The 13,804-nt window shown below is 40.0% G+C and overlaps 1 protein-coding gene across 1 annotated transcript in view; it reads left to right on the forward strand.

Moving 5' to 3' along the window:
• The window catches only part of prex1 (phosphatidylinositol-3,4,5-trisphosphate-dependent Rac exchange factor 1), an 84,469-nt gene that overhangs the window by 9,958 nt on the left and 60,707 nt on the right, over nucleotides 1-13,804 (forward strand). Inside the window, exons 2-3 of the mRNA XM_044211210.1 lie at nucleotides 8,040-8,105; nucleotides 8,358-8,480. Coding sequence (XP_044067145.1) covers nucleotides 8,040-8,105; nucleotides 8,358-8,480 — 189 coding nt within the window. The remainder of the gene's footprint in view (nucleotides 1-8,039; nucleotides 8,106-8,357; nucleotides 8,481-13,804) is intronic.

Genomic DNA, 13,804 nt, shown 5'->3' on the forward strand with positions numbered 1-13,804 from the left:
ACATTGTTTTAAGCTTGTTGTTTTCTCTTGGATAAGGAGGGGTAGAGAGTTTGAGGCTGGTGACCTGAGAACTCTCATAGAAAAGTCCTGAATCTCTGGATCTGTGATTCTGTTTAAGGGTTGTTTCAGTAGGTGTGGGAACTGCAAAGAATTGAAAAGGGGCTCTCAGGGCCTGCTGGAGAAACCTTGACAAGTGTTAGAGCTTCTGCTTGATATACAGGGTCTCTTGTGAGATATATGTGAATTGAGTGAGATGGCCCAGCATTGTTACTGAATGCTGATGCAGCCATGGGCAATCAGAAAAATGACCCAGTTTTGTCCCCATTAACGCCATCTTTAGTCTCATTATGGAGAAGCTGCTAGAATGAGAGAAGTCTACTCCTAAAGAAGATAATCAAGTGTGATATTTAAAAATTAAAGCAATGATGTGCCTTAGATGGTGCAATCTGATCTAATAAGCTAAGACTAATGCAGTTATGAGGCTGCTCCATAAAACGACTTGTTCCATCAAAGAAATGGTCAAGGAAGTATTTGACGTGTGTACCCATTACACCATCTATTTCCCATATATTACATGTAAATTTGCACTTGCTATTATGACCAACAGGAAGCAAGCCCACGCACATCTGTCAGGTCATTGTCACATCTCAGTAATTCCGTTTCTCTGGGTTACATAAGAGTATTTTAACAAATGGATGTCAATTGAACACGACTAAACGGATGTAAAGTGAATGGCATTGACACATGCCACATTGGCATATATGTCAATGTTTCATCTGAACATTGACATCTAGTCAATGTATAGACACATGTTTCTAAATCTAGTATAAAAATATTTCTGTTTGTTCATATACAAGCTTTTCATGTAAGTCAGGAGACTAATACAACAACAGATATTTTTGTTGGCACTTCCCTCCTTGCTTTTCTGTACAAAATATTAAAAACACCTTTCAGTATAATGCAATCCAGTACATCACCACCACAGCTTCCACACTGACAGTCAAGGTGCCACGTGACCATGTTCTCACAGACATTCATCTCCCATTAATCCCTGTTTAATATGAATAACCTTTGCTGAAGATAAACATACAAATTAAAACTTTGCACCTGTCTCTGAGTGACCCGTGAGGCAACATCCTCTGCCAGCAGTGTGACAGCAGCTCCAACAGCTCCAGCAGCTTCAAACCTATGTGCCTGACTTACTCCCATGTTGCAACTTGACCTAGTTTGACAATTATGACTTATCTAGTTATGTCTCTGCTGGCTTTTAACTATTAATTAATTATTAATTAATTACTAAGTAATTATGCCTGTGCAGAGTTTCTTGTGTGAATACATTATTTTTAATTGTTAAGATTTGACACTTGTTAAGAAAGTGTAGATGTACATTATGCTTATTTCACAGTCAGCTTGATGAACTTCATGGTCGTTATTTTACTGTATACAAATACTGTATTTGTATTTTTGTGAATTCTATGCCAGACGGTTAATAGGGTTCTAGTCGAAAGTGAAAACCTTGACTCAAAGAAGTGAAGCTATTGTTGGGTCATGGTTACGTATTTGGCTTAGCTGCAGGTAGTAAGCTCTGTTCAGAAGCAGACAAGGCAGACGTGAAGGCAGCAGGCCTCTTACTCATTGTCCAGTGGAGCGGACACTGAACCCACACCAGCATATGGTCCATCTGTATCTTCACACCTTACTGTCTGGCCCCTCTTCGCTCTGATAAACCTCAACATTTAGCAAACCCCCCAACCCACATCTAACCCTTTGGCTGTTAGTCATATGAGATGATGCCTGATGTCTCATATCACACAAGACCAGTTATTGGTGTTAATCAGTGATCGCACTGTCTGGGGTGGCAGGTGATGATGGATGTTGGGTCAGACATGGCATGTTTTTTCAGCCTGCCAAGTACTATGATGGGTGGCATTTGAATGTGTAAATCATGAAGACAGTTGCTTTGGATTTCTGCCTGTTCCTTTCAATCCATAGCAATAAATAGCATGATCTTCCACTAGTCATTTTCTAATCGTTGGTGCCTTAAAACATAGACAACATAGTCTCATTACAGTGCAGCTGTTGTGCCACAAAGTTAAGGGTAAAGTCCACAATTGAAATAATTTCAAGTGTATAGAGTACAGTGTGATTTATTTGTTTGTTACAGTTTGGTTGCATGCTAGCACAAAACTGTCAGGCTTTACTTAGAACCCAGTTGAGTTAGCGGCCAATCAAACATGTCATATACTTCCTTTGCACAAAAGCCACACTTCCTGTCCAGAAACGACATCTGCTGCTTTTGTGTCGAGAGGCACTGCTTCATTCTGGAGACTGTTTATTTTCCTTCCCTGCTGAGTTGAACCACATGCACATCTGCTTGAAAAGAAAAAAATTCTTGTCAATGATTTGGTTGTCTAAAAAAGTGTTGGCTTTTGTTCAGTGTGATTGCTCTGTTTTCACTTCCTGTTTGCATGCCACAAACACAAACATACCAACAGAGGCATGCGTGCACACTTCTTCTGTTGCAGTTTGGGGTTTTTTAACTTGTCTTCACTTTTTTTTCTCGCACAAATTGTTGCAATAAAGTGGACAGTGACTCAGTGTGATGGAATCCCCCAACCTCACTTCAACCTGCTCACGTTCCCATTCAACAAGTGGCTCGTTTGACAGCTTTTATGTAAACTGATGTAAGGGCAATTTGGGAGGGAGAGTGATGTCTGAGTAAAAACTCTACACCGCCTATGTCACTTCTGCTTCTAATGTGCTACTTTTGTAACACAGAAGATGCTTTTTATTATATTAACACTGATGCTGTGGTTGTCAATTTTTGCATGATATCATGAAATGAGGCACATTTTTTGTGTGACAACTTTGTGCTCCTAATAGTGAAGACTTTCACCAGAAGAGTGTTTTGTGCTGAGCTCTTTGCATTCATTCACACCACGGAGGTAAAATGACGGCAGTGATCAGTCCTAGAACGGTTGGTTTTCACATTTGTTGTGGACCTGAGAGTGCTTTTCTCTACTACACCTGACTTTGACAGGAGTTTTCACACTTAAGTAAACTTACCAAACTCTTGGACCTAACGGCCTCGGGTCCTGAAAAACCTCTTGTTGGTTCAAGTGTAAAAACACCCTTGTATGTTTGTAAATGAGGGCAGAGGAAGTGGTGTGGGGTTGTGAAAACGCTAACAAAAATCTTATACGCTATACAATGCACACAGGCTTGTTTCTTGGAACTTGAGGTCATGTAGGATTGCCCTTTATGGTTTAAATTAGATCAATCGGCCTTTTAAATGTCTCACCTTTTTTTCCTGGTATAAAGATGTCCAACTGCATACTTAAGGCCAGGGCCTTCATCTGTTTGGCTTCTGACAATGTTGCCATTGCTGCAAGGCTTGCATAACTGCAGTGCAGACTGGTTTGACTACCAAGAAAAGGAGTGACAGAATGCAGACAAATAGTTGTTCAATAAGGTAAATACACAGGTCTGAATGTGAAAATGTTATTGGTTCCTTGTCAACAACAAGAGTAAGATTGCAAGAGTTAAAACAAGACTTTATCTGTACATTGTATGAAAAACTGAAATGGGAGGTGCAAAAGTAAGTTAAGTACATTCTGTCTCCTGAAACTGAGGGAAATCAACATGATTGATAACTGAAATATTTAGCAAAATGTTCAAGATTATAATACTTTCCATAATGATGTAACTTAAGTTTTTTATTTCAGAAGAAAAAACAACCACAGGGATAATGTATAAACTATTAATGGCTACAAAAGTCTATTTTATTAATTATAACATTTTCTTATATTTCTTCCTCTGATGCCAGTTCAGCTGGCCTTATGGAGCATGTAAATTTGAATGTTTGATGTTTTTTAGTATGACTTTCGACTACTTCCTTTGTGGAGGATGTTGGACTTTCCTGGCTTTACCATACTGAAAAATTAGTGGTATAATTCTGCTTTAGTGTTGTACTTGGCAGCTGCTTTGTGGTCTATCAAGAAGTTTCATGGTTTTGTTACCAGTCTCCTGTGGGATTGCATCATGAGCAGTTTCCCCTAACAGCCTATCGCCCCTGTGGCAAGAGACCATCATGTGCAATATCTCTCTTGTGCTCCGTGCGGCAGCTGAGCCCTGTCCGTGCAGCCACTCTGACTCATTATTATGAGTCCAAGGGTATCAAAAAATGAATTTGTGTCCCATCTGACCAACTATTATTAACACATTGTTTGATGTCATCACTATTTTTAGTTATCGGAGAGTAACTAGGCATGCTATGCACACAATCTGCTGTGAGCTGCTTAGGACATCCTATGCAGTAAAGGCTATAGTGTGTGTATGTGTGTGTATGTATATAGCTGTGTTTTAACCAAGGAGATCTGTCAAGTCAATTTTATCTATATAGCCTAATATCACAAATTTGCCTCAAGGGGCTTTACAATCTTTACAATATATATCTATATATTTTTAAGGGCTACAATTTGCTTTAGGCTGTGGGCTTTCAAAACATAATCATCTCCTGGTTCATCTCTATCAAATTCACAGCCAGTGTGGGTCCAGAGCTGACCTGTGGCTGAATCAGATTTCAGACACTAAGAGAAAGGCAAATCTGTCCTTAACCAACATAGACAGAGTTATTGCTATTCATCATTCATGTAAATATTCATCAACGTCTGATCCTCCACTTAACATGATTACACACCCTCGGCTCACTGATGACGATGTGCTGATGTCATGAAAGAGGCAGAAAGGTCACCTGAGATGGAGGTATGAAAGTAAACAAGGACCGTCAGCTGCATCCTGCTGCCTCTCAGCATGTTGATAAGAAGTAATGAGCTCAACAACTATGTCCAGTGGGTAGAGTTACAGTGTTCGTCATGACTACAGTGTTCGTTTTTCATGATTGATTTTTTTTCCCAATAACAAGTGGCTTAGCTACATACTGTGAAAAAGATGGCTCTTTCAATATTCATCTCATACCTTAATGTCAGTGTGTGTGTCTGTGTGCGTGTCCAATGCTCTGAGGTATTGTCCTCTCCATGCAAATGATGCATGACTTGATATGCTGAGGGTTATCTGAGGGTGCAATCACATCTGCTTCTTTTGTGTTATCCAGTCCAGAATGGGAAATATTGACTCTGGTTTATTTTTGCGTTTCATTCACACTGTTAAAATTATAAAGCCAATCTGGACATGTTAACAAAAGTCACATGGACAGACTGTCTTTGACTATTGGTATACGGTCAACTTGCCAAGTTACAGATTTAGGATGTAGAGGAAGTCAAAACAAATCAGATTCCAGTTTCTGTAACTTCTGCTAAGTATGACTGTCTTGTATGTTCTCTCAGCAGGAAGTTACTTTGACTGGTGGTCATTACTGTCAAGGGCTCAAGAAATAGCTGAATATGAAAATCAGACTAATTTACCCAATTATGATGCTTGGCTGTCCATCAGATGTCAACATCCTTCCAATTATACCCTTTCCTGTCGTAGATTCTGACACGCTCTCAAAATATTACAGTCCAGACTGTAAAAATCCAGAGTTTGAGGTAACTCAGACATGCCTGGTGTGCATGCCGAGTGTATGCTCTGTTCTGTCGTCTTCTGTGGCTCTACTAAAGCTTTTTTCCCAGTCGTGATGGTGGACAGAGAAAGCTTCCAATTTTCTCTCCAAATAAACCTGTATGCTTTGTGATGGAACAATGAAGACAGCCAATACAACCCTGGGTGAAAATGGCCATGTTGGGGCGAGACCTGTACTGAAAGGATCTCTTTGTTGCTCCTTGCCTCCATCCTCCCTGCTGATCCTCTTGTCACCACATCTGTGTGGCACATTTTGCTTAAGGAGTGAATCCTGCTTGGATGATAGCTGTCTAAGATGTCAATAAGGAATGACTCCAAAATCTGGATACTTTAGTTTTACCTCCCCTTCTATTCCACCATTGTCCTTTTTTTTGCTTTTTGTTTTCATCCTTTGCCCCCTTTGTTCTCTCCTGCACCCACCCGCTCTCACCCTGCTCTCCTCCATCTGAAAGCGACTGAGGAAAAGCCTTGTTTCCTGCCTCTTCTTGTCTTCTCTGCCAGGGAGCAATCTCTCACATGAGTGACTCCTGCAGTGTGGACACAGTACAAGTTGCCATATGGGAGATTTAATTAGTGTACGCCTCAAGCACAATCAGATCCCAGATCCCAAAACCAGTCAAGAACATGACGACTACTGCTTCCCTTTAATACTGGTCTTAATTAGCGAGGTCGCAGCTCACTGCTAAGGACCTTTGCTTTCTATTTTGGTACAACCTACGCAAAAGCTAGTAAAGAGGGGGAAAAACTGGAGACAATCCTCCCAAAGTGTTCAGTCTCTGAGGAAATAATATGATTGCTGTCTGGGTGGCTGGGTTCTATCTTTAGAGCAAATGTGTGATTACAAGTGTGAGTCTTTCATTATGGGCAAATGACTTACTGTAAGTAATACATGTAGTAGGCTGATGTTATGTGTGACTGTATAGAGCATGCAAAGATATTCTATAAAGGGTCGGTTCATCCAAATGACAAAAAAATGTATTTTCTTACTTACATCTAGTGGTATCTAGCCAGGCAAACATTTTGGCTTGCACAGTACCAAAAAGTTTTCTTAAGGACAATTTCTGTTCCATTTAAATATATTTGGACTGGATATCGAATTGTCATATTTTTTGAGTAACGACTAAAACCTAGCATCAAAAAGCATCGAGAATGTATGTATTTATGTCTGTGTGTGAATTTGAAAATCCTTTATTTAACACTGATATACTGAGCAATTTAATTAAAGGGTTTAAACATGTTTATGTTTCCCAAACTAAGGTATCAAAAAACATATTGCTTGGTACTGAAACTCAGGTATTGTATTGGAACGGATATTGACGATTTATAAACGCTACCCAGACCTATTGGGACATTGTTTATGGAAAGAAACATTGCTGTTGAATTTTTGTCATTTTCAATGTCGTGAGCACCAAAAACTACTAGATACCACTAGAACCATTGACCCTTTAACTTTAGTGTCCAGGCAGTATGTGTACAGATCATTGTGCTGCCTGTTTCATCCTTGTAACTTTTGAGTGGCATGTGGCAGTAGAGTTTTATTTGGTGGTTTGGGGATTCATACCTTTCTTTTCAAGACAGTATTAGCATCTGGAGATGAGGCAGACAGTCAAACTGAGGCACATTAAGCCTGTCAGACATAGGCTGATAGACAGAAAACTGGGGAAGAAAGAATAAAAGAAACTGTTTGCAGATTCACTTCCCCTCTCTTCACGACCAAGTCAGGATTCTGATTGGCAGGCATGTACATGCACACACACACACACACACACACACACACACACACACACACACACACACACACACACACACACACACACACACACAAATGGACAAAACTGAACACACAAGCGAAGCTCAACTTGATTTAAGCCTATTTTGGTCGTCTTCGGTGAAGTGGTGATTGTAGACGCTGCAACAATGAGGCAGTTGTTTTTGCTGATGTCTTACAGCTGAATGCTCAGGTGCATTATCATTAGCTTCCACCACAGAAGATCCATACAGTGAGCTTTAAGTGTCACAAGACAGTGAAAAAAAGCGGTACCTAAGGGATAGTGAAACAACTCTGACACATCTATGTCTAGCACCATGAAAGGCGATTTTCCATTAAGTAGCCTGTCTGTTGCTCAAAGGCTTGTGGGTTTATGCTCATGCATAGACTCTGTATGTATTGTATGTATCTGTTTCCTCAAAGCAAAGAGAAAGAAAGCCTACATACTCATTTTGAAATAATCAATAGAGGGAAGGTGGACTTCTACTTCCAGACCACATGTGCACATGAGATGGTTCAGGATTTTAAAATCCTGTCTTGTTATCTTGTTGATAAGAAATCAGACTCTCTCAGGATGTTCAAAACTCACTATGCTTATAGTCTCATAGATGTAAATCTGTCAGCCCTCTGCTTTATCACTAGTAAAGCACAATGCTTTTTTTAACCTGATTTGTTTCTGTTTCCTCTTCAGGCATTTTTGCACAGAATCAGACAAACTGCAGATGACCAACAGTGTCTCTCACCAGAACATGTTAAGGTATGACTGGCTTTCGAATACTTCTTTGTGTAGCCCAAAGACCAAGCTTACAAGTCAGTATATCTAAAATGATTGGTTTTGATATTATGATGCTCAGATATAGTTTTTATTCACAGATTTGCCTTTGTTCCCCACATCTCTGTTCATCTGCTGGTCACTTCCTTGCTCTTTCCCCTCTCTTCCTTTGACCCCACCTCTTTATCTCTTCCTTCCTCTGTATCCCCTCCCTTTACATCATCCCTCTGTTTATAGATTCTGTTTTCAAATATTGAGGACATCCTGGAGTTGCACAAAGACGTGTTGTCTGCAGTGGAGGCCAGTCTGCAGCCTGAACCCCAGCTTCAGCATGCTCTGGGACACGTGTTCCTCCAGTTTGTAAGTGCATGACACACACAAAAACACACATAAAACAGCAGACAGTTGCACACATATACAAGCACATGGACACGCATGTGAGAGCGCATACATGCATGAATTCCTCTTCCATGCAAAAACACACAAACTCTTTTCAAGGGATAGGCCTAACCGTAACCACAGAAAGCGTGCAAATCTTCCTGTGAAAATACTCCCTAATTCTCTCTTTCTCACATGAAATACCCCTCCCATCCCCTGGACTCCCCCTCACTCACTCACACACACACACACACACACACACACACACACACACACACATACATACACAGTCAAAGACTACCTCCACCCATTTGCTTTTCCTCCTTTTCCAAACAGGCCTGCATTACTGTCAGGCAAAAGAGTCTCTCTTCCATCTATCACCCTCCATCTCAGTCTGTGCAAGTTGCTGTCTCTGCCATCTCCTTCTTTTGCTCCTCCATCCCTCCATCCAAAGATTCCTCTCTGCTCTGCAACCCCCTCCAACCCCTCCGCTCCCCTCCCCTCTGTTTGAACTCGTTTGGCCCCAGGGAACAAACAAAGAAGGGTCTGTGTCCTGGAAGGAAGAGATGGTGTGTCACTCAGCAAGGGGACAATGCTTCTGCTGGTAGCACTCAATCTCAAGCTCCTTCTCTCTCTCTCTCTCTGTTTGTTTCTCTCTGATAAACTATCTTAAATTCACTTTCACTGCGTCACAGAACACCACAGCAAGGTATTCCACCTTCAGTTTGCTCCATTAGCATACAGGTCAGTGTTGCAGGACACCATGATATTCGAATTTTACGTCCTCTAAGACAGAAAAAAGATCTCATTGTTTGAGAGCCAAATAAACTCAGTTTTTGCCCCTTGCTTTTTCACTTGGGTTCAGTCTAATATTAGAGCCAAAAATCTGTGGCTCTTTAAATCCCCTGTAGTGAAATGATGATACAATTAATAAAAAACCTTTCCACTACTTGCTTGTTTCATGAATTACATTTAATCACATCTGTGGATAGCTGTTGAATTGGCTCATTAAAACGTACCTTCACACATGTGTGAGCTGTTATGGTTGTTCAGTCTGTCAGGCCAAGTGTCATGGTAGAGAATTTATTAAATGAGCCCAACCAGTTTTTTTCCCATCCCTCTGTGGTCAGACTGGGAGATATAGAGGTCAGGCTGGATAGGTAATAGGGAAGCTGCAGGTGCTTGGATTCGATTTGTAACTGAACTGATAGGTTTAAGAGGAATAGCCTCGGGTTCTTCATAATTTCAGTCTACCTCAGTGGACAGACAGGAAAGAAACCATTGTGACTCAAACCAGTACCGGAAATCAATTTCAGGAATCGTGATGAGTCATAGTCATGAAGCAAAACTCAATGAATGTCACCGTAGCATTGATATAATAAATTTCATATTCCAGTACAGTTCTGTTCAGCTGATTACGATGTCATGTTAAAAAATATACATGAAAACAGAGGCTATATATGGTATTTAAAATATACAGTATAAGTAATGAATGTTTATACATCTTAATCTAATGATTACTTTCATTATTGATTAATCTGTCAATTGTTTTTTGCTGGTTTTGTCTGACCAACAGACATTCAATTTACAATGATATAAAAGATAAAAGCAGAAAATCCTTATATTTGAAAAACTTCAACCAGATTGTGACAAGACTCCAGGAAGTGTCTGGCCAAAAAAAAGTCCACCACACAAACCCTCGGAAAACCACAGTGTCATTTTTACACTTTTATTTTGTACAGATTAAACAAACAAGATGTAAAATGTTAATATAACGTTCTGACAGGTAGATTTAGTTACCTTTTGACAGTCAGGCTAGCTGTTTCCCCCTGTTTCCAATGTTTATGCTAAGCTACCAGGCTGCTAGCTTAGGCTACATATTGACTGTATAGAGGTGAGAGTGGTATTGATCTTCTCATCTAACTCTCAGCAAAAAGCGAATAAGCTTATTTCCGAAAATGTTGAACCGTTCCTTTAAATTATTAATTAATTTCAATGAGAATTGTTGCCGAACAAATTGCACTAATATGTTTAATGCCCAAACATTATACACAATATATAAACACAAACACATTTCTTTTTCACTTTGTCGTTTCACCGCTTGTAAATGCTAAGTGTTATCCTGCATATCCATTACACTTCCCTTTCCAACCCATGACCTTTGTCTCCTTCAACACTGACACCTATCAGCCAATCGGTCAACCCTGTCTGGCGCCCTCCAGCCGTAGCCCTTGACCTCAACCAGAGGTCAACACCATGACTGGGATTTGATTAACCTCCCGCATGGTTCCACAAGACTGTCTGCCACTCACAGTTAGGGAATAAAAATAGGTAGATTCATTGCTATTCAAAGTCAGATGTTGCCAAGATGGCTTGGTAGGCTGCAGATGTAAAAAGTAAAGTGCACCAGTCTTGGATTTTGAATTAAAATAACCACAATTGTTTGTCATTGTAACTCTTCTTGGGCAGTATACAGATGCTTCTTCATCACTATTAATGAATAGGATATAATACTTTTCTTACTAACTTGAGGCCAAATTCGGAATGAGTTTATTTCCTCTGACTAAACACACACACACACACACACAGAGATTTAGCCATCATTCAAGATCACACATGCATTAAATAATTCAAACTCTGCAAAGGTGAAAAAGTGACTCACGTTAGAGGAGAAATCAGAGACCTCAATATTTGCTCTAGTTCTGGGAGTGTATACATGAGTACTGTGCAAGAAGCAACAGTCATGTCATTATGCACTTTCTGAACTACACCCTTTATGCTTTGACTATATGTGATTCCTCAGTGTGTGATACTACCCTCAAATCTAGCCTCCAGAATAACATTCCAATGATGAAGAGTTCAAATAAAGAGTTATGTTTATGAAAGGGACAACCCAAGTCTTTGAGGTATTCTGGGCACAACTGATGTCTTTCAGTCTTTCAGAGTAGTCCTGATGTTGAAAATTGACTCTGCGGTTCACATTTTGGCCCTGTTAAGACATTTTGATTGACTATGTAGTTGTCACCTGAGAAAAGGAAATGCCTTGGAGTGGTCTTTGGTTGTACACATAGCTGCAAAAAGGCATGCTGTTTTTGGGAGCAGCAGGGCTCAGTTGCAGATGGTGATTGAGAGCTGAAATGTTTATTTCAGGTTCAGTGCCACCATGTCCGAGAACATGTAGGTGTACACTCATACACAGTGGCTACATTTACATGTCCCTGAACACTCCCTTAATAGTGTTACTGTTTATTTTTTTTTGTGTGTTATGTTTTTAACTGGATTTCTGCATTTCATGTCTGTTGCTCTGTCCTTTATTTGCTTTTTTGTCTTTTATTGTGAAGCACTTTGTGACATCTGCTCTAGAAAGGTGATATACAAATAAACTTACTTGCTTAATATTCAGCCTGCTCAAGTATTTTGTTCATTAGTTGGTCCATGTATTTGTTTTCTATACTTTTTTAAAATATAGACTGGAACAGCTTAGTTCAGATAGAAATCTCCACGAGTTGTTTGGGATACTCTGATATTATCTGGGATACTGACGCATGGAAACGTGTCATCCTGTTTACCGCTGGATTTCATGAACAGCAAGCTATTGGAGAATTCGTTTTTTTTTTTTTTTTAGTTGCTTAGTCTGCCCAGGGTAAGACTTTAAAGGACCATGCTGTGGTTTTTCCATTTTTTAACCCCACAAATTGTGTGCAATTTACATTTCTGTCAACTGCTTTGTAAAGCATACCATAAAGTTTTGTAATGTGTTTTCCAACAAAACAGCATTGCAAGAAGCTGCAAATTAGATATTGGTACATTTGGCCGGCCAACATAGTTTGTTGCCAAATGATGTTGCATTGTGTTGTGGACAAAATAGTGCCAGAATCAACTTTATTGTCACACTACCTTGAATTGTTTTCTGCTAGAGAGCTTTGGGGCTGCTGAGCTGCTGAGTGGTTTGAAACAAATGAGGAAGCCTAGGTTTTATGACTAAGTGCTAATGTGAGTGGTAAAGCCCTCTTACACATGAACAAATAGACTAAGGTTGTACATGTACATTAACAAGTCTTGACCCTCCAGTGCTTTCTTCCTCTAGCTGTGTACTATGTTAACTCAGTTTGACAGTATCTGGGGTATCACGCCATATGCTGGCCCAGCTGTTGCTCCCGGTGGTACTTTGGACTGGAACCCCCAGCCAAACGTGGCTTTGGGTGTGTTTGGGTTCCTGCCTGCCTGTGTGGTAAAAACTGTCCACCGTTTACATTGTGTTGTGCACTTGTGTTACACATCTACAAAAGATTCTCAGCTCCTTCTGGTCAAGGGAATGGGATTGAGATGAGACACAGAGTTCTATAAAAAGAGCTGTTAGCTTTGTTTGGCTGCTTCTGTCACCACTGCTGGGTTACCATGTAAAACAGACACATGCACTCAGCAGTGACATATTGTATGTAGTAAAGTTTGTGTGTGGGAGTAAAACCACTTTTGCATATCTGTGCCTGTACATGATGTTGGCTTGGTAACCATTTGTATTTTTGTGTTGTCATAGACAACATTGTAATTTTATGGAACTCATAATATTATTCAAAGATGCTATCAAGCTCTTTAGCTTGATTGGTCTCAGTGACTGAATATTAACAATTCTTTTGTAGCATTATGGCCAAGCCTGCTTTACATTCAAAGCCTTCGGGCAGTAGAATTTCAGTTAAAGTAGAAAGTGGTGTCTGAGCACCTGCAGTTTTGGATTTCACTTACCAGGCTGTTTCAGATGACAGTTTCAGTTTCTAGACCTCAAGCTTAGGCCCCACCATGCACATGGTTTCACATCCCAATTACTGTTGCAGAGTTAAGAATACACAATAAGCTTAAATAAGCTTCAGGGTATAAATTCAACTGCAGCTGTGATACTGTGTATACATTGTTGGCTACAGTATATTCACTTGCCCAGGTGTCGTAATGCGCATTGTAAAGAAAACAAAATGGCAGCTCGACAAAAGCTTAGTGCTAGGGTTGTTTTGTCTTGTTGCACAGTGTGAAGCTATCACCTATGAAAAAGGAAGTGTTGGCAAGCTATTTTTTCCACTGTGATGTAGACTGCTTTGAAAAAGAGAAGTGTGACAAATGATGTCGATGAATACTAGTACAGAATGATTCAAACAGGTCCATGAGAGTTAGGTTTCTTTCAGTAATTTTGTGTAATCATTGTTGCAGTTACACTTTACTGTGATAGCCTGGCATAGCAAATGCTGATGTTGCTACTGCTAATGATAATAAGCAATGACAGCTGTGAAACTGCAGCTATCCACCACTTTCCTTGC

Source organism: Siniperca chuatsi, linkage group LG10, assembly GCF_020085105.1.
Source record: "Siniperca chuatsi isolate FFG_IHB_CAS linkage group LG10, ASM2008510v1, whole genome shotgun sequence".
Lineage (NCBI taxonomy): Eukaryota > Metazoa > Chordata > Actinopteri > Centrarchiformes > Sinipercidae > Siniperca > Siniperca chuatsi.